Source organism: Cyprinodon tularosa, unplaced genomic scaffold (assembly GCF_016077235.1).
Source record: "Cyprinodon tularosa strain WSP-4 unplaced genomic scaffold, ASM1607723v1 ctg1239, whole genome shotgun sequence".
Lineage (NCBI taxonomy): Eukaryota > Metazoa > Chordata > Actinopteri > Cyprinodontiformes > Cyprinodontidae > Cyprinodon > Cyprinodon tularosa.
In genome coordinates this window covers 34430-56336 of record NW_024038047.1, presented here as the reverse complement: position 1 = coordinate 56336, position 21907 = coordinate 34430, and the positions used below count along the sequence as shown (strand labels likewise).

Here is a 21907-nt window from a genome sequence, read left to right as displayed (position 1 = left end):
CAGATCAATGAACTTTCATCATTCTGCTTCATTCTCTCTCTGTTCTCCTATTCTGCAGAATCTGTTAGTTCAATCTCTAACCTTCTGCTCTCTCTGCTTTTCCTCAGAGTAGCTTTGCCTCGTCTGTTCCTGTTTGGCTGTGACGTCATCCTGGAAAAAAACATCAGCTGTGCTGCTTCTATCAACACCCTTGTTAATAGATGTTGGAGATCGGCCTGTTTTCCAGTGTGGTCCTGTTTCTCTGACCGTGACTGAGTGGATGTGCTCTCTTCGTCCTCTGGCATGGGAGCTGCCTTGGAGCTCGTCTGCCTGGCTGTGTGTTTCCTGGACGGGGCCGCCTTTTACAGCTGCTTTTTGTATCTCTGCTTCTGTCTCCTTGAACCCCAGTCGGCCTCAGCAGATGGCCGCTCACACTGAGCCTGGTTCTGCTGGAGGTTTCTTCCTGTTAAAAGGGAGTTTTTCCTCTCCACTGTCGCTACAAGCATGCTTAGTGTGAGGGATTGCTGAAGAGTCAATGAGTCGATGCAATCAGCTGGTTTTCCTTAGATAGAAAACTTTGTATCAATTTGACTGTATGATCTGGTTGAACTGTAAAGTGCCTTGAGATGACATGATGTGAATTTGGCGCTATATAAATAAACTGAATTGAATTGAACTTTTATCTTCATTAATTTGTTATCTTCAAAGGAGGCCGATCAGTTAGATGATCAGGAGGCGCCTTTGATCTCATTTTAATGACATCATAAAAGAGTCAGAGATAATCTGATAATAAATCTTTAAAAGACCAAAAAACATTTTATAACCTTTCAGATTTTACAGTTTTATTCACATTAAAAACCATTTAAGTTGAACTCAAACTGGATGAAATATTAATATGATAAATACGTTTTATATTATAACATATTATACAAATTTATAAGATACTTATACAGAATTTTGTTATTCAGTATTTTAAGGATTGCTCTTTGATCAGTTTTCTGATCTTCAGTGGAAATGTAACTAATGTGATTTACAAAATTAAGTTATTTTTTTCATTGTCCTGACTTCTTGTGAAATCACTGAATGCTAAATTTATGTGTCAAACTAAAAGGTTTTTTTCCTTATGGTTGTCTAAATTTTCTATTATTTATGGAAATGTGAACCTTTCTTGTTGAATCATTAATGTGACGCAGGTCCAGAGTCTCCCTGATGTAAACAGTCGTTCACTGATGCCGGCAGATCAGAGAAATGATCTGAGTTTAGACTCTGCCAGGTGGAGCTTTATGCTGGTGGAAGCTCTGATCAACCAGTGATCCAGGACACTGGTTGATCAGAGCTGATTGGATCAGTCGCAGAAGTTCCTCTGGTTCCTCTCTGGCAGGGGCGGAGCTACAGCTGCAGTTTATATCAAAGCTGATGGAACATCGAGCTAAGATGATGGAAAATAAAATAAAGTTCTGACCTTGCTGTGAAATCAGCAGGTAAAGTTTGCTGCTGGGATTTTATAGATGTTGATCACCTGATGGCTGAAAACATCTAATCAGCATAAAATAATCGATCTAATCAGCATAAAATCCACCCTGGACATTTTGGCAAAATTAGTGATGAAAAATAAACTCAAAAGGATGTAACTGGAAAAAGGAACGAGATGATGGATGTAATGCAGCCAAATTTGATATTTCTAAACGTGTGAGCGATGAAATGACTGAAAAATGGAGCTAAATGAGCCAAAATAATAGTTCATTATTAAAGGTTATTAGCAGGTCTGCTTCACCTGCTCAACAGCCTCAACAAATGATGGATGCTGCAGACAGCAAGAGGTGGGGGAGGGGGGAGCCGGTTCCAGGTCAGTGCTGCAGAGGAGGAACAATGAAGCAAGAATGTTTTTAAAAACCCACTTTATTTCAGAAACGACCCGATCAGGCAGAAAGCTTCATCCATCTTTACATCTGATGTTTCTGACACCAAACCACAAACATCCAGCATCCTGGGGGGGCCGGGGCCCTGATGCACAGGGGGGCCGATGCACCTGGAGCCCCGATGCACCGGGGGCCTCGATGCACCTGGAGCCCCGATGCACCTGGAGCCCTGATGCACAGGGGGCCTCGATGCACCTGGAGCCCCGATGCACCGGGGGCCTCGATGCACCTGGAGCCCCGATGCACCGGGGGGCCGATGCACCGGGGGGCCCCGATGCACAGGGGGGCCGATGCACCGGGGGGCCGATGCACCGGGGGGCCCTGATGCACCTGGAGCCCCGATGCACCGGGGGACCCGATGCACCCGGAGCCCCGATGCACCTGGAGCCCCGATGCACAGGGGGGCCGATGCACCGGGGGGCCCTGATGCACCTGGAGCCCCGATGCACCGGGGGGCCGATGCACCGGGGGGCCCCGATGCACAGGGGGGCCGATGCACAGGGGGGCCGATGCACAGGGGGGCCGATGCACCGGGGGGCCCTGATGCACCTGGAGCCCCGATGCACCGGGGGCCTCGATGCAGAGTCAAAGAAAAGCAAAGTGAAGAACTGAAACATTGAGGCTCTTGAAAACAGAGCTCAGCATCAGTCCAGGATCTGTACAATATTTACACTGTGCAAAACAAATCAATGGGGGGGGGATTACCCATCATGCTCTGCTCTGCGTGGAGCTCAGAGGATGACGGGTGAAGCACCTGGAGAAGGAACAGAGCAGCAGCTTAGAAGGGCTGAACAGAACGTTCCACTAGAACCCAGCAGGTTCTGGTTCAGCTGTCAGGGAGCATGAGGAACCGGTCCGGTCCGGTTTGGTCCGATCCGGCCTCAGAACGTCTCCTCCTCCTCCTGAGGACCTCCATGATGGTCCACCTGCAGCTTCTACTTCATATTATTACAGCAGCTTCTGAAGAAACACTGAAGGACGCCTCCGTTTCCTGTCATGGTTCTGATCCGATCCGCTGCAGCGTCACCACAGTCTGACAGAACCAGCGGCTCAGCCTGGACCCGTTGGTCCTCTGCTGTGGTCCGTGACCCGGCTGGACCTGGATGTGTTCTGTCCTGTTGGCCTGGTACTGGTCCTCCAGAACAGCCCAGCTCTGTTCACCATCACAGAGTTCACTGAGCTCACAAGCGTTTCCTCATTTAACTGTTCAGGCCCGGTTCTATTCGCTCCAGAACCAGGAACCAGGAACCACAAGGTCCAGAGACGAATGGAGCGAGCTACAGAAGCAGACAGCGGTCGATTGGTTAGCTTAGAACGTTAAGACTGGGATAGTGCTAACCGTGCTAATGTTTAGACTGGGCTGGCGCTAACTGTGCTAATGTTTAGACTGGGCTGGCGCTAACTGTGCTAATGTTTAGACTGGGCTGGCGCTAACTGTGCTAATGTTTAGACTGGGCTGGCGCTAACCGTGCTAATGTTTAGACTGGGCTGGCGCTAACCGTGCTAATGTTTAGACTGGGCTGGCGCTAACCGTGCTAATGTTTAGGCTGGTTAGAATAGACGCCTCTTTTCGAAAAAGTCAGTTATTGTAGTTTAGGACAATCATCAATTCTTTTGACTGAGACAACATTCCCAAAAGGGAACACAGGCTGGGATAGAACCAGCCGCGATGAGCTTAGAACCAGCCGCGATGAGCTTAGAACCAGCCGCGATGAGCTTAGAACCAGCCGCGATGAGCTTAGAACCAGCCGCGATGAGCTTAGAACCAGCCGCGATGAGATTAGAACCAGCCGCGATGAGATTAGAACCAGCCGCGATGAGATTAGAACCAGCCGCGATGAGATTAGAACCAGCCGCGATAAGATTAGAACCCGCCGCGATGAGCTTAGAACCAGCCGCGATGAGCTTAGAACCAGCCGCGATGAGATTAGAACCAGCCGCGATGAGCTTAGAACCAGCCGCGATGAGCTTAGAACCAGCCGCGATGAGATTAGAACCAGCCGCGATGAGCTTAGAACCAGCCGCGATGAGCTTAGAACCAGCCGCGATGAGCTTAGAACCAGCCGCGATGAGATTAGAACCAGCCGCGATGAGATTAGAACCAGCCGCGATGAGATTAGAACCAGCCGCGATGAGATTAGAACCAGCCGCGATGAGATTAGAACCAGCCGCGATGAGATTAGAACCCGCCGCGATGAGATTAGAACCCGCCGCGATGAGCTTAGAACCCGCCGCGATGAGCTTAGAACCAGCCGCGATGAGCTTAGAACCAGCCGCGATGAGCTTAGAACCAGCCGCGATGAGATTAGAACCAGCCGCGATGAGATTAGAACCCGCCGCGATGAGCTTAGAACCCGCCGCGATGAGCTTAGAACCCGCCGCGATGAGCTTAGAACCAGCCGCGATGAGCTTAGAACCAGCCGCGATGAGCTTAGAACCAGCCGCGATGAGCTTAGAACCAGCCGCGATGAGCTTAGAACCAGCCGCGATGAGCTTAGAACCAGCCGCGATGAGCTTAGAACCAGCCGCGATGAGCTTAGAACCAGCCGCGATGAGCTTAGAACCAGCCGCGATGAGCTTAGAACCAGCCGCGATGAGATTAGAACCAGCCGCGATGAGCTTAGAACCAGCCGCGATGAGATTAGAACCAGCCGCGATGAGATTAGAACCCGCCGCGATGAGCTTAGAACCCGCCGCGATGAGCTTAGAACCCGCCGCGATGAGCTTAGAACCAGCCGCGATGAGCTTAGAACCAGCCGCGATGAGATTAGAACCAGCCGCGATGAGCTTAGAACCAGCCGCGATGAGCTTAGAACCAGCCGCGATGAGCTTAGAACCAGCCGCGATGAGATTAGAACCAGCCGCGATGAGCTTAGAACCAGCCGCGATGAGATTAGAACCAGCCGCGATGAGATTAGAACCCGCCGCGATGAGCTTAGAACCAGCCGCGATGAGATTAGAACCAGCCGCGATGAGCTTCGAACCAGCCGCGATGAGCTTCGAACCAGCCGCGATGAGCTTAGAACCAGCCGCGATGAGCTTAGAACCACCCGCGATGAGCTTAGAACCAGCCGCGATGAGCTTAGAACCAGCCGCGATGAGCTTAGAACCAGCCGCGATGAGCTTAGAACCAGCCGCGATGAGCTTAGAACCAGCCGCGATGAGCTTAGAACCAGCCGCGATGAGCTTAGAACCAGCCGCGATGAGATTAGAACCCGCCGCGATGAGCTTAGAACCAGCCGCGATGAGCTTCGAACCAGCCGCGATGAGCTTCGAACCAGCCGCGATGAGCTTAGAACCAGCCGCGATGAGATTAGAACCAGCCGCGATGAGCTTAGAACCAGCCGCGATGAGATTAGAACCAGCCGCGATGAGCTTAGAACCAGCCGCGATGAGATTAGAACCCGCCGCGATGAGCTTAGAACCAGCCGCGATGAGATTAGAACCAGCCGCGATGAGCTTAGAACCAGCCGCGATGAGCTTAGAACCAGCCGCGATGAGCTTAGAACCAGCCGCGATGAGATTAGAACCAGCCGCGATGAGCTTAGAACCAGCCGCGATGAGATTAGAACCCGCCGCGATGAGCTTAGAACCAGCCGCGATGAGATTAGAACCCGCCGCGATGAGCTTAGAACCAGCCGCGATGAGATTAGAACCAGCCGCGATGAGCTTAGAACCAGCCGCGATGAGCTTAGAACCCGCCGCGATGAGCTTAGAACCAGCCGCGATGAGCTTAGAACCCGCCGCGATGAGCTTAGAACCAGCCGCGATGAGATTAGAACCAGCCGCGATGAGCTTAGAACCAGCCGCGATGAGCTTAGAACCAGCCGCGATGAGCTTAGAACCAGCCGCGATGAGATTAGAACCAGCCGCGATGAGATTAGAGCCAGCCGCGATGAGCTTAGAACCAGCCGCGATGAGCTTAGAACCCGCCGCGATGACCTTAGAACCCGCCGCGATGAGCTTAGAACCAGCCGCGATGAGCTTAGAACCAGCCGCGATGAGCTTAGAACCCGCCGCGATGAGCTTAGAACCAGCCGCGATGAGCTTAGAACCAGCCGCGATGAGCTTAGAACCCGCCGCGATGAGCTTAGAACCCGCCGCGATGAGCTTAGAACCCGCCGCGATGAGCTTAGAACCCGCCGCGATGAGCTTAGAACCAGCCAGTTCAGCTTCCCTGGACGCCTCTGAGGCTGGGACCTTGTGCCTTCTGGTCAGCTGCTTCTGGAACCGGCCCACTGGTCCAGGTTAGGAGAACGCTGTGATTCCAGAACCACTGGTTTGGGTCCAAAATCCAAAACAAACACTGATACCAGAGAGGACACCTGTCTGCAGACAGCATCGTGTTCACAGCACCTGAGCTTTAGAGAAGAACTGGATCTGAGCCCAAACCGTCCCCCTGCTGATGGTGCAGACCGGACTGAGAGGGTTCTGACCCGGCCCAGCGGACACAGCAGAACCACAGGACTGTGTCACGTATTGCATTTAGTAGGAATGATGGTACCTGCAGACAAGTGGAGGAACTGTGGGGCGGTTCTGTTGGACTAAGAGGTGGGTGGCGGTCTGGAGCCGCAGCTGTGGCCCCTCCCTGGTCTTTCAGCTAGCAGAGACAGGGGTGGGACAGAGACAGGGGTGGGACAGAGACAGGGGTGGGACAGTGAGTGGACGTCTGACTGGGCAGAACCTCGCAGGTTAACTCGCTCTTTATGTCCAGCAGCAGAGGAGAGGTGTTGAGGCGCTCCACGCGCCCCGTTCATGGCGCGCCCCGTTCATGGCGCGCCCCGTCCATGGCGCGCCCCGTTCATCACGTGTCCCAGTCCAGCTCTCTGCAGGCGATCCGGACCAGCCGCAGCTCCAGCTCGAAGGCGTCGGGCCGCTCCTGAGGGTTGGCGGCCAGCATCTCCCGGATCAGCTGCTTCATGTGGCTGTTCATGCTCTTCTTGCGGGCCGGGATCAGCAGCTCCATCTTGGGGTTCTCCAGCAGGGCCTCCCCCAGGGGGACGATCTCGGAGCCCTGCTGGACGTAGCTCCCCAGCAGCTCCTTCTGCGTCTCCACGTCCACGAAGGTGATGCGCTCCACCATGGCCCAGAAGATGACGCCCAGGGCGAAGATGTCTGCTTTGGCCGTGTAGTGGCCCTCCCAGACCTCCGGCGCCATGTAGAAGTCCGTCCCGCAGGCCGTGGACAGGAAGCACTTGTTGACGCTGGCCGGCTCCTCGGCGTTGAGCCCCGAGGCGGAGCAGACCTTGCTGAGGCCGAAGTCCGCCACCTTGAGGGTGGGCTCCGAGGAGCCGGCGGGCGTGCACGCCTGCGAGATGAGGATGTTGTCTGGTTTGAGGTCTCGGTGGATGATCTGGTTCCGGTGCAGGAAGGCCAGGGCGCTGCCCAGCTGCAGCATGAAGCTGGTGTTGGTCTTCCTGCTGGGCTTCCGGGACAGAAGGTAGGCGTTCATGTCTCCTCCGTCACAGAAGTCCATGACGAACCACAGGTAGTAGGCACAGCAGGGGTCAAAGGTTATCTCACCCTTCAGGGAGGTCTCCACCAGCTGCAACACAGAACCACAGGAGAGGGGTTACAGACCGCCCTCTGGATCAGAACCACAGGAGAGAGGGGTTACAGACCGCCCTCTGGATCAGAACCACAGGAGAGGGGTTACAGACCGCCCTCTGGATCAGAACCACAGGAGAGAGGGGTTACAGACCGCCCTCTGGATCAGAACCACAGGAGAGGGGTTACAGACCGCCCTCTGGATCAGAACCACAGGAGAGAGGGGTTACAGACCGCCCTCTGGATCAGAACCACAGGAGAGGGGTTACAGACCGCCCTCTGGATCAGAACCACAGGAGAGGGGTTACAGACCGCCCTCTGGATCAGAACCACAGGAGAGAGGGGTTACAGACCGCCCTCTGGATCAGAACCACAGGAGAGAGGGGTTACAGACCGCCCTCTGGATCAGAACCACAGGAGAGGGGTTACAGACCGCCCTCTGGATCAGAACCACAGGAGAGAGGGGTTACAGACCGCCCTCTGGATCAGAACCACAGGAGAGGGGGGTTACAGACCGCCCTCTGGATCAGAACCACAGGAGAGAGGGGTTACAGACCGCCCTCTGGATCAGAACCACAGGAGAGGGGTTACAGACCGCCCTATGGATCAGAACCACAGGAGAGAGGGGTTACAGACCGCCCTCTGGATCAGAACCACAGGAGAGAGGGGTTACAGACCGCCCTCTGGATCAGAACCACAGGACAGTAGGTTACAGACTGCCCTATTGGATTAGAACCACAGGAGAGCAGGTTACAGACCGCCCTCTGGATCAGAACCACAGGAGAGAGGGGTTACAGACCGCCCTCTGGATCAGAACCACAGGAGAGGGGGGTTACAGACCGCCCTCTGGATCAGAACCACAGGAGAGAGGGGTTACAGACCGCCCTCTGGATCAGAACCACAGGAGAGAGGGGTTACAGACCGCCCTCTGGATCAGAACCACAGGAGAGGGGTTACAGACCGCCCTCTGGATCAGAACCACAGGAGAGAGGGGTTACAGACCGCCCTCTGGATCAGAACCACAGGAGAGGGGGGTTACAGACCGCCCTCTGGATCAGAACCACAGGAGAGAGGGGTTACAGACCGCCCTCTGGATCAGAACCACAGGAGAGGGGTTACAGACCGCCCTATGGATCAGAACCACAGGAGAGAGGGGTTACAGACCGCCCTCTGGATCAGAACCACAGGAGAGAGGGGTTACAGACCGCCCTCTGGATCAGAACCACAGGACAGTAGGTTACAGACTGCCCTATTGGATTAGAACCACAGGAGAGCAGGTTACAGACCGCCCTCTGGATCAGAACCACAGGAGAGAGGGGTTACAGACCGCCCTCTGGATCAGAACCACAGGAGAGAGGGGTTACAGACCGCCCTCTGGATCAGAACCACAGGAGAGGGGTTACAGACCGCCCTCTGGATCAGAACCACAGGAGAGGGGTTACAGACAGTCCTATTGGATCAGAACCACAGGAGAGAGGGGTTACAGACTGCCCTATTGGATTAGAACCACAGGACAGTAGGTTACAGACCGCCCTCTGGATCAGAACCACAGGAGAGAGGGGTTACAGACTGCCCTATTGGATTAGAACCACAGGACAGTAGGTTACAGACCGCCCTCTGGATCAGAACCACAGGAGAGAGGGGTTACAGACCGCCCTCTGGATCAGAACCACAGGAGAGAGGGGTTACAGACCGCCCTCTGGATCAGAACCACAGGACAGTAGGTTACAGACTGCCCTATTGGATTAGAACCACAGGAGAGCAGGTTACAGACCGCCCTCTGGATCAGAACCACAGGACAGTAGGTTACAGACTGCCCTATTGGATTAGAACCACAGGAGAGCAGGTTACAGACCGCCCTCTGGATCAGAACCACAGACGAGAGAGGTTACAGACCGCCCTCTGGATCAGAACCACAGGACAGTAGGTTACAGACTGCCCTATTGGATTAGAACCACAGGAGAGCAGGTTACAGACCGCCCTCTGGATCAGAACCACAGGACAGTAGGTTACAGACCGCCCTCTGGATCAGAACCACAGGAGAGAGGGGTTACAGACCGCCCTCTGGATCAGAACCACAGGAGAGCAGGTTACAGACCGCCCTCTGGATCAGAACCACAGGAGAGAGGGGTTACAGACCGCCCTCTGGATCAGAACCACAGGAGAGGGGTTACAGACCGCCCTATGGATCAGAACCACAGGACAGTAGGTTACAGACCGCCCTCTGGATCAGAACCACAGGAGAGAGGGGTTACAGACCGCCCTCTGGATCAGAACCACAGGAGAGCAGGTTACAGACCGCCCTCTGGATCAGAACCACAGGAGAGAGGGGTTACAGACCGCCCTCTGGATCAGAACCACAGGAGAGCAGGTTACAGACCGCCCTCTGGATCAGAACCACAGGAGAGAGGGGTTACAGACCGCCCTCTGGATCAGAACCACAGGACAGTAGGTTACAGACTGCCCTATTGGATTAGAACCACAGGAGAGAGGGGTTACAGACCGCCCTCTGGATCAGAACCACAGGAGAGAGGGGTTACAGACCGCCCTCTGGATCAGAACCACAGGACAGTAGGTTACAGACTGCCCTATTGGATTAGAACCACAGGACATTTCATCACAGCGCTGTGTGTCCCGAGCCCGTAATATCATCAAAGACCCCTCACACCCCCACCATGGACTGTTCTCCCTGCTGCCCTCTGGAAAGAGGTTCCGCAGCATCCGCTGCAGATCCACCAGGTTGTGCAACAGCTTCTTCCCCACTGCCATCAGACTGTTGAACCTTTGATCCACAATCCGAACTCTGCACCTATTGCACATTATCGGGCATCAAATGCTGCTGAACTTTTAACTTTTAGCCCTTTAAATTGTTCATCTCATTGTATTTTTCAATAACGCATTTTTTGCACAAATGCCATTTTGCACTGAACCACTGCAACTTGCACACTGTCTCTTATCCTCTGCACTGTTCACACTTTGACCACTGCTGCACTTTTTGTATTTTTCTATAACTCGTGCCATTGTGAAATATCAATGCAACGTTCATAAGCTGTATGTAACGCAATTTCGTTCTGTATGCACCCTGTGCATACAAAATGACAAATAAAGAAGTCTAAGTCTAAGTCTAAGACAGTAGGTTACAGACTGCCCTATTGGATTAGAACCACAGGAGAGAGCAGGTTACAGACCGCCCTCTGGATCAGAACCACAGGAGAGGGGTTACAGACCGCCCTATGGATCAGAACCACAGGAGAGAGGGGTTACAGACCGCCCTCTGGATCAGAACCACAGGACAGTAGGTTACAGACTGCCCTATTGGATTAGAACCACAGGACAGTAGGTTACAGACCGCCCTCTGGATCAGAACCACAGGAGAGAGGGGCTACAGACCGCCCTCTGGATCAGAACCACAGGAGAGCAGGTTACAGACCGCCCTCTGGATCAGAACCACAGGAGAGAGGGGTTACAGACCGCCCTCTGGATCAGAACCACAGGAGAGCAGGTTACAGACCGCCCTCTGGATCAGAACCACAGGAGAGCAGGTTACAGACCGCCCTCTGGATCAGAACCACAGGAGAGAGGGGTTACAGACCGCCCTCTGGATCAGAACCACAGGACAGTAGGTTACAGACTGCCCTATTGGATTAGAACCACAGGAGAGAGGGGTTACAGACCGCCCTCTGGATCAGAACCACAGGAGAGCCGGTTACAGACCGCCCTCTGGATCAGAACCACAGGACAGTAGGTTACAGACTGCCCTATTGGATTAGAACCACAGGAGAGAGCAGGTTACAGACCGCCCTCTGGATCAGAACCACAGGAGAGGGGTTACAGACCGCCCTATGGATCAGAACCACAGGACAGTAGGTTACAGACCGCCCTCTGGATCAGAACCACAGGAGAGAGGGGTTACAGACCGCCCTCTGGATCAGAACCACAGGAGAGCAGGTTACAGACCGCCCTCTGGATCAGAACCACAGGAGAGAGGGGTTACAGACCGCCCTCTGGATCAGAACCACAGGAGAGCAGGTTACAGACCGCCCTCTGGATCAGAACCACAGGAGAGAGGGGTTACAGACCGCCCTCTGGATCAGAACCACAGGACAGTAGGTTACAGACTGCCCTATTGGATTAGAACCACAGGAGAGAGGGGTTACAGACCGCCCTCTGGATCAGAACCACAGGAGAGCCGGTTACAGACCGCCCTCTGGATCAGAACCACAGGACAGTAGGTTACAGACTGCCCTCTGGATCAGAACCACAGGAGAGAGGGGTTACAGACCGCCCTCTGGATCAGAACCACAGACGAGAGAGGTTACAGACCGCCCTCTGGATCAGAACCACAGGAGAGAGGGGTTACAGACCGCCCTCTGGATCAGAACCACAGACGAGAGAGGTTACAGACCGCCCTCTCGATCAGAACCACAGGAGAGGGGTTACAGACCGCCCTCTGGATCAGAACCACAGACGAGAGAGGTTACAGACCGCCCTCTGGATCAGAACCACAGGAGAGGGGTTACAGACCGCCCTATGGATCAGAACCACAGGAGAGAGGGGTTACAGACCGCCCTCTGGATCAGAACCACAGACGAGAGAGGTTACAGACCGCCCTCTGGATCAGAACCACAGGAGAGGGGTTACAGACCGCCCTATGGATCAGAACCACAGGAGAGAGGGGTTACAGACCGCCCTATTGGATTAGAACCACAGGAGAGAGGGGTTACAGACCGCCCTCTGGATCAGAACCACAGGACAGCAGGTTACAGACCGCCCTATTGGATTAGAACCACAGGACAGCAGGTTACAGACCGCCCTATTGGATTAGAACCACAGGAGAGGGGTTACAGACCGCCCTCTGGATCAGAACCACAGGAGAGAGAGGTTACAGACCGCCCTCTGGATCAGAACCACAGGAGAGAGAGGTTACAGACCGCCCTCTGGATCAGAACCACAGGACAGTAGGTTACAGACCGCCCTCTGGATCAGAACCACAGGAGAGAGAGGTTACAGACCGCCCTCTGGATCAGAACCACAGGAGAGCAGGTCACAGACCGCCCTCTGGCGGACAGATGAGGCCATAGAGGCGGCGGCGCCCTAGAAGCCAGCAGAAGCGGCGTCCTGCCTCCTCCTCACCTCCAGGTAGAGCGGCGAGCTGGATCCGTGGTTCATCCTCTGGGCCAACTGGTCCCGCTGCAGGATGCACTCCTCCAGGTGGATGACGTTAGGATGCTGACTCTGGATGCTGCTCAGGGCCCAGAACTCCCTGAGGGCCAGCTCTACGTTCTCTGGAGAGTGGCAGCGGATCTTCTTCACCGCCACCCGGGCCCCCGAACGCCTCACCGCCGCCTCATAGACCACGCCGTAGCTGCCGCGCCCCACCTCCTGGATCAGCTCGTACTTCGGCTGGCTGCTTACCATCCTTCCATCGTCTCTGTGGAGACAGAGAGGGACAGGTGAGGACAGGAAGAGGCGGTCTGCAGGGAGGGACAGGTGAGGACAGGAAGAGACGGTCTGCAGGGAGGGACAGGTGAGGACAGGAAGAGACGGTCTGCAGGGAGGGACATGTGAGGACAGGAAGAGACGGTCTGCAGAGAGGGACAGGTGAGGACAGGAAGAGACGGTCTGCAGGGAGGGACAGGTGAGGACAGGAAGAGACGGTCTGCAGGGAGGGACAGGTGAGGACAGGAAGAGGCGGTCTGCAGGGAGGGACAGGTGAGGACAGGAAGAGACGGTCTGCAGGGAGGGATAGGTGAGGACAGGAAGAGATGGTCTGCAGAGAGGGACAGGTGAGGACAGGAGGAGACTGTCTGCAGGGAGGGACAGGTTAGGACAGGAAGAGATGGTCTGCAGGGAGGGACAGGTGAGGACAGGAAGAGACGGTCTGCAGGGAGGGACAGGTGAGGACAGGAAGAGACGGTCTGCAGGGAGGGACAGGTGAGGACAGGAAGAGACGGTCTGCAGGGAGGGACATGTGAGGACAGGAAGAGACGGTCTGCAGAGAGGGACAGGTGAGGACAGGAAGAGACGGTCTGCAGGGAGGGACAGGTGAGGACAGGAAGAGACGGTCTGCAGGGAGGGACAGGTGAGGACAGGAAGAGGCGGTCTGCAGGGAGGGACAGGTGAGGACAGGAAGAGACGGTCTGCAGGGAGGGATAGGTGAGGACAGGAAGAGACGGTCTGCAGAGAGGGACAGGTGAGGACAGGAGGAGACTGTCTGCAGGGAGGGACAGGTTAGGACAGGAAGAGATGGTCTGCAGGGAGGGACAGGTTAGGACAGGAGGAGACTGTCTGCAGGGAGGGACAGGTTAGGACAGGAAGAGGCGGTCTGCAGGGAGGGACAGGTGAGGACAGGAAGAGACGGTCTGCAGGGAGGGACAGGTGAGGACAGGAAGAGACGGTCTGCAGAGAGGGACAGGTGAGGACAGGAAGAGATGGTCTGCAGGGAGGGACAGATCTGAGGACGCACAGCTCCTGATCAAAGGAGTGTGGAGGAAGGTGGAGGAGCTTCTGGTTGGTCGTAGTAAAATCAGAGCTCCTCCCTGATTGGACTGCCAGGTGTATGGCAAACCATTAAACATTCATTCCCCCCACAGAACAACCCAGAGACCAGCAGCTTCCCCTGGTTGTTCTGACAGCAGAATGGGATGAGTGATGCTGCGGGCCGTTACAAAGACCTCTGAACGCCACGAGTCAGCAGCTGAGCTAATCCACTGGTTCAACTGTTCACTCAGAACAAAGCCGCTGAGGTCCATGAGTTCACATCCCTGGTAAAGATGGCGGCATGGACCCCTGAAACAGAGCTGCGTGTTTGAGCGTCTGGCTGAGTTCCCGCTGCGCCGATTCCTCCTGATCTACTTCCTCATTTTATCACGTAAACAGAGGAAGAAACAGAAGGACGGACTTTAGGAATCAGCACAGGAGAAAAACTGATCAGCCCTAAACTGATTAATTGACTTTATTGATCTGACAGCAGAGAAATTTACTGATTTAGGAGGACAAAGATGGATGATATGTAGACAATATGCAGCAGGTCCTCAGAGGACGGCTTAAGGACCTGCAGGTCCTCAGAGGACGGCTTAAGGACCTGCAGGTCCTCAGAGGACGGCTTAAGGACCTGCTGGTCCTCAGAGGACGGCTTAAGGACCTGCTGGTCCTCAGAGGACGGCTTAAGGACCTGCAGGTCCTCAGAGGACGGCTTAAGGACCTGCAGGTCCTCAGAGGACGGCTTAAGGACCTGCTGGTCCTCAGAGGACGGCTTAAGGACCTGCTGGTCCTCAGAGGACGGCTTAAGGACCTGCAGGTCCTCAGAGGACGGCTTAAGGACCTGCTGGTCCTCAGAGGACGGCTTAAGGACCTGCTGGTCCTCAGAGGACGGCTTAAGGACCTGCTGGTCCTCAGAGGACGGCTTAAGGACCTGCTGGTCCTCAGAGGACGGCTTAAGGACCTGCTGGTCCTCAGAGGACGGCTTAAGGACCTGCTGGTCCTCAGAGGACGGCTTAAGGACCTGCTGGTCCTCAGAGGACGGCTTAAGGACCTGCTGGTCCTCAGAGGACGGCTTAAGGACCTGCTGGTCCTCAGAGGACGGCTTTACTTATTGAACTTCTGAGAGCCTCTGAAGTTTGTTTCTGAACATTTTATTTTCTCAGAGAAATAAACAACTAAAATGAGGTAAAATGTTTCAGGACTGCTTCCCAACATCTTGGCTTAGCATCTCTGCATCCTTTCATCTTTATCCACTCAGGAAAACATTTTAACCTCTAGATTTAATGAGCAATAATTTCACTCTTAGCATCACTAGAAATATAATCCTACAGTAGATTCCACTTTGAATCAAACCAGTCAGCAGACCGACAGGCAGACCTCCCACTCCGGGTATCCTGCTCCTTGACCTGAGGGACAGGTGGACCAGCAGAGGGGGTGTCCTCCTCCTCCCTGACCTGGGGGACAGGGGGACCAGCAGAGGGGGTGTCCTCCTCCTCCCTGACCTGGGGGACAGGGGGACCAGCAGAGGGGGTGTCCTCTTCCTTCTCCTCCTCCCTGACAGACAGCTCAGCCTGCGGGCTGATGAGGCTCTGACCTCGGTGTTTGGCTAACAGCTAACAGCTAGCAGCCTGGCCGTTAGCTGCTAGCTGTTAGCTCCGCAGCTCCAGCAGCTAACAAAGCGTCCAGCGGCTCCTTCACACCCAGAAAACGGCCTCTGCTTCAGGCTGCGCTGCTTCCCTGCCGGACCCGTCGGTCCGCGGCTTCCCGCAGGACCACCCATGCTAACCGGACAGGGGGCGCTTCATTGTCCGCTCTACGTGCCTCTGCTAGCGGATCCGGGACACCTGCCAGCCGGGCGGAGCGGGGAGGACAGGGACAGTCAGCGGGGACATGTCCCGGTGGGACAGCGGCTCACCTGAGAGTGTCTTCTCGGAGGTTCATTGGTTGTCTTCCTCCCTTCCTTCGGCAGCCATTACAGCCGCTCCGCTGCTCGGGGTGTCAGACGCTGGACGTGAGCGCGTGCAGCTGCTGCGCCGCCCGTGAAGCGCACAGCGCGAGCGGCGGTGACAGCTTCCGGTTCTTTTCAAAATAAACTCGGACTGCTAGCTTCCGGCTCTTTTCAAAATAAACTCGGACTGCTAGCTTCCGGCTCTTTTCAAAATAAACTCCGACTGCTAGCTTCCGGTTCTTTTCAAAATAAACTCGGACTGCTAGCTTCCGGCTCTTTTCAAAATAAACTCCGACTGCTAGCTTCCGGTTCTTTTCAAAATAAACTCGGACTGCTAGCTTCCGGTTCTTTTCAAAATAAACTCGGACTGCTAGCTTCCGGCTCTTTTCAAAATAAACTCCGACTGCTAGCTTCCGGTTCTTTTCAAAATAAACTCGGACTGATAGCTTCCGGCTCTTTTCAAAATAAACTCCGACTGCTGCCTGAAGGCTCCTGTATTCCTGGTCTTTATCTAACTAGATGTTCTTTTCATTTCGGGTCAGAGTTCAGAAACATGTTTTCTACAGTTTATTTCTTTCTTTGCTGTCCTTCTTCTCTGAAGTATACAGCGGCCTCCATCTGAGCTTCAGACAGAAGGCATGTCCAGGGGAATCTGGCTGTTATGCAACCTTCCGCCAGCAGGTGTCGCCTTTGAGCAGATGAAGCGGGCTCATTAAGGGCAGAATATTTCCAGCAGTCCAATTCCCAGGAGGATCAGATTCAGAGAAGCTTTAATTTTTAGTTCTGTCAGTTAAACAAAAACCGCTTTGATTAAATGAAATATATAGAAGTTTAACAGAAACCTTAGAAATGTTTGACCTCTTGACAAACTAATTAATGCCAAAAACAGAGAGAAAACACAAAGAGCTACAAATCAAATAAAAACTCTAAGAAAGAGTTATGCTGAAATATTCCCTCCATTTTTTGACTTTCTTAACGATTAAAATACTTTACAGTATTTTATTATTTATCTTTTAACTCTTCACTATTATGTTATTCTTATACATTTTTCTAAGGTCAACATTTGGTCGACCATTTTTTCTATAATCTTTTTGCTGCTGGAAACACCAGAAATTCCCCACTGAGGAACAATTAAGGGATTTTTTATTCTATCAACTATTTCAGACAAATAGGTTGGTAAACCATACCGACTTTACCTTTGATGCTCCGTATCATCTCTAAAATGCTGTATAAACATAAATCTGGCAAATTTGTAAAAACGTATGTTTATAGGCTGAAAAATTTAGACCTATTCAAACATTGTGTTCTGAGGTATGCAGGTGTTTTTCTAAATTGTTAACGTTCTATTGAGTCCAAAGAAGCTCCAAATGAAGCCATTTCATGTCATCATATCAGATAAAATCAGGTCTTTGTCGAACCGTTCCTTTCTGAAGATGGATTTAGGATGAAGCCTGATTACTCTGGGCTTCCATAGGGGGGAGCTATGGGGGGGAAAGCTGTGGGTCAAAATCATTTTCCAAAACTTAAATATTTCAGTTCTATTCAGTTTATTTCTATAGCTCCAGTTCACATCATGTCATCTCAGGTCACTTTATAGATCCAGATCAACCAGATCATCCAGTCAGATTGATTCAAAGTTTTCTAAGGAAAACCAGCTGATTGCATCGACTCATTGACTCTTCAGCAATCCCTCACACTAAGCATGCTTGTAGCGACAGTGGAGAGGAAAAACTCCCTTTGAACAGGAAGAAACCTCCAGCAGAACCAGGCTCAGTGTGAGCGGCCATCTGCTGAGGCCCACTGGGGTTCAAGGAGACAGAAGCAGACATAGAAAAAGAAGCATAGATACAAAAGGCAACTGTCAACCAGCTCCACAGGCGGCCCCGTCCAGGAAACACACAGCCAGGCAGACGAGCTCCGAGCCAGCTCCCATGTCAGAGGATGAAGAGAGCACCTCCAGTTAGTCACAGTCAGAGAAACAGGACTATACTGGAAAACAGGCCAAGCTCCAACATCTAGAAACAAAGGTGTTAATGGTCTATTTTGATATAAATTCAAAATAGACATATACCAAAAACCAATCGAACGTATACTAAGTTATCACACCTGTATATTTATTTGAGTGCCAAAAAAAAAAAAAAAAAAAAAAATTATAAAAACACTATAAAATTAAAACAATTTCCCATCCAGCTTTACATTTAGTCCGAAAATCTTTCCCTTCTGAGGCTTTGTGAAGGTAAATCCAACATTGTGTCACAAACCTAAAATTATAATGTACCAGTTTAATAAAGGAGAAGCTATTAGTCAGCTTTAGATTTTTGTAATATATAAAAACTGTTTATTTTCTGAGAATGTGTTTATTTAAAAGCAACTATTCAACTGAACAAACATCTAGAAAAAGTAGACTATTTCTATTATTTTCCATGTGAATCCCAGATTGTTCATTCTTCTTTGCCTTTTCTAAAAGTGTTTTAGATCGGGTGTGCTTTGGTGGCGCAGTGGTTAGCACCAAAGACCACAGGCCTTAGTCCTCGACGCGGGCGACCCGGGTTTAAAAACGGCCTGTTGTCCGATCCATCAAACTTCTTTACTGTCAACTACAATTTACATTGCAATCAAAATGATGTTTATTTATATCAGTAGGTGAAATTCCTCCCTGCTTTACAACACTGTTGAGCAGAAGTGGGTGAATGTAAGTACACTGCAAAAAATAGAAATCTCAATAAGTTATTTTTTCTTAAAATAAGTGTGTTTTCCCTTGATTTGAGGAGGTAAGTAAGACACTTTGCCAATGGAACAAGACAATTTCCTTTTAAAATAAGAAAAAACTATTTTATCGTCTTATTTCAAGTAAATATTATCTAACTATCTTATTTTAAGACTAAAAATACTCATTCCATTGGCAGATCATCTTATTTACCTGCTCAAATTAAGGCTAAATATACTTAATTTAAGCCATTTTTTACTTATTTCTGGATTGTTTTTGCAGTGATAGATGGTCGTTCTCCTGAATTCTGAAGGATGTTCAGGTATTGTGCTTACAACTCTTCACCTTCTTGTATCGTTCCAAAGGCAGAATCTAATATATTCAGCGAAACCATTGGTAATGTGTTGGGGCTTAAACCTCTGACCTAATCAGCTGCAGGTGAGGACAGGCTCTCCGTGATTCGTCTGGTAACATGCAGGTTTGGGTCAGCAAGCAGAAGCCCAGATTTAAAATCAGCTTCGTTACTTGGCTTAGGAAGCCTTCCAGAGAAAGACGAAGCGAGGCTGAACCAGTCAGATCAGTGCTTCGGAGCACATGTTCAACAACAACTCATTGTACTGAAGGTGGATTGAGCTCATGGTGGACAGTGAGACCCTTGGAGCTGGTCCTGTTTGCCTTTCACGGGGTCGTTTTCAACTATTCATCCTAGTTAAATAAACAGAGATCGATGGATTTCACTCAGTCGGCACATTTATTCATATCTTTGCAAAGAGAGAACAGTTGATCATACGTTCCTTATTGCACGGTAATCAGCCCTGTTCTGATCTGAGCAGCGTTCGTTCCTCCTTACTGACAATAATGGAAAAGTATTCAGAGTCAAAACTAATTACAGACACTTTGGTTAAACAGTAACATGTTATGAATAAACCTGGAGAAAGAATCTGGTTTGTTATGAAAGAAGCTATGTCTGGTCTACAAACACCATCCTGCAGAGAATGGTGTGGCCTTCAAGGTGAAACAGGCTGAGTGAAAACTTTTATTGTGAGTAAATGGGATAAATTAATATATAATAGAAGAGAAATCTACATTTTCAAACAACAGAGGGGGTCTGAATCACTGAGGGAGGCGTTATATAGGTTGATGACCACAGGTAGGAATGTTTTCCTGTGGCGCTCTGTGGTGCATCTGGGTAGGAGGAGTCTTCTGCTGAAGGAGCTCGTCTGCTGGACCAGTGTGTCGTGGAGAGGATGTGAGTCATTGTCTAAGATGGACTGAAACCTGGACAGCATCCTCCTCTCTGCCACGGTGGTCAGGGTGTCCAGCTGCTCCCCCACAACATCACCGGCCCTCCTGATCAGTTTGTTCAGTCTGTTGTTTTCAGCGACCCTCAGCCCACTGCCCCAGCATGTGACAGCAAAGAAGAGCGTGCTAGCAACAACTGACTCATAAAACATCCTCAGCATGGTCCCACAGATGTTAAAGGACTTCAGCCTCCTCAGGAAGAATAGTCGGCTTTGGCCCTTTTTGTAGACCGCCTCGGTGTTTCTAGTCCAGTCCAACTTATTGTTAGAGTACACTCCCAGGTACTTATACTCCTCCACAGTGTCAACAGGAACCCCCTGGATGGAAACAGGGGTCACAGGTGTTTTTGTCCTCCTCAGATCCACTATGAGCTCCTTAGTCTTTGTCACATTGAGCTGCAGGTGGTTCAGCTCACTCCAAGTGACAAAGTTGCCCACCACAGTCCTGTATTCACTCTCCTCACCCTTTTCAATGCAGCCGACAATTGCTGAGTCATCAGAAAACTTCTGAAGGTTGCAGGACTCAGAGCAATAGCTGAAGTCCGAGGTGAAAAGGGTGAAGAGGAAGGGGGAGAGGACAGTCCCCTGAGGGCCCCAGTGTTGCTGACCACCCTGTCAGACACACAGTTCTGTAGGCGTACATACTGTGGTCTGCCCGTCAGGTAATCAACAATCCAGGACACGATGGGGGCCTCCACCTGCATCGCAGTCATCTTCTCACCTAGTAGAGCGGGGCGGATGGTGTTGAAGGCGCTGGAGAAGTCAAAGAACATGATTCTCACTGTGCTCGCCGGCTTGTCCAGGTGATTGTAGACTCTGTTCAGCAGGAAGATGATGCTGTCCTCAACTCCCGGGCGGGGCTGGTAGGCGAACTGTAGTGGATCAGTGAAGGGCCTGACCATGGGCCTTAGCTGCTCCAGGACTAGCCTCTCAAAGGTCTTCATGATATGGGACGTCAGTGCTACCGGTCTGTAGTCCTGAGGGTCACTAGTGCGCGACGTCTTTGGCACCGGAACGAGGCAGGACGTCTTCCACAGCACGGGGACTCTCTGGAGGAGCATGCCCAGACTGAAGACTAGGCTAAATATTCCACACAGCTGGTTGGAACAAGCTTTGAGCACCCAGGGGAGAACACCATCGGGGCCCGCAGCTTTGCCAGAGTGGAGTCTGGTTAGCTGTCTTCTCACCAGGTCAGGAGTGAGGGACACTGTAGAGGTAACTGTAGGGGGAGGGGTGAGGTCCTCATGTTGTGGAGGACATGATGTGAAGCGGGGGGGAGGGGTGGAGTCGGTGGATGTGGATTGAGGTGGTGAAAAGCAAACAGGGGGTCTGGAATGAGGAGGAGGGGGAGAAGGTGGAGTGGTTTTAGGTTTTTTTAAAAAGTGCTCGAGGAATCAGTAGTACGATTAAGTTTCCCATAATTAGAGGACGCTGGCGTGGAGAGAGGACGCTGGCGTTGGCTGTTCGCCGCTTCTCTGCAAATCCGTCAAAATCTGTCCTTTTCTGCAAAATCCATCCTACTGTACCGTATTCTGGGAACTCAGTTACTACAGTAAGAGACAGATTATTTTGTAGTACACACCGAATTTGTTGTGGTACCCTGGACTTACCTGTCACTACGCTGGACACTGCTTGCTAAGTGAATCGTCCTTTTCTCTGGGCTTCAAATCCCCCAATCCTGCTGCTTCCTTTTGTTTCCATCAAACTGGATTATTCCTACGGAGATGTCTAAGTGCTTCATGCCCTCCCTGGATTATCTCTGCACGTCGGCCTGTTAGCCCGTGGCAACTTGTTTGGGTTGGCTACGCTAACAGAGTTAGCCGGAGCAACTCTTCTGTTTACAGAGTCCTATCAGCACCATCAGTCTTCATAAATCTTCCAGTGCCTCCGCCTTCCAGCGGAGGTCTGTGAATGGAACACCACCTCTGTTGAAGCTGTGGATCATCCTTCTGGGTATGGCTTTTTTCCACCGCTGCTCACCTGGATCCTGGCTAACTGTTAGCACCGGCACACCATCACGCCA

The 21907-nt window shown here is 51.9% G+C and overlaps 1 protein-coding gene across 1 annotated transcript; it reads right to left on the bottom strand.

Annotated features, from left to right (window-relative positions):
- Positions 1-6528: 6528 nt before the first annotated feature.
- pdik1l (PDLIM1 interacting kinase 1 like) lies at positions 6529-16028 on the bottom strand. The gene is made up of 3 exons (XM_038276288.1): positions 15844-16028; positions 12579-12876; positions 6529-7443 (listed from the first exon to the last, which is right to left on the bottom strand). The coding sequence occupies exons 1-3, from the start codon at positions 15867-15869 to the stop codon at positions 6703-6705; spliced, it is 1065 nt and encodes a 354-aa protein (XP_038132216.1). The 5' UTR covers positions 15870-16028; the 3' UTR covers positions 6529-6702.
- Positions 16029-21907: the final 5879 nt, after the last annotated feature.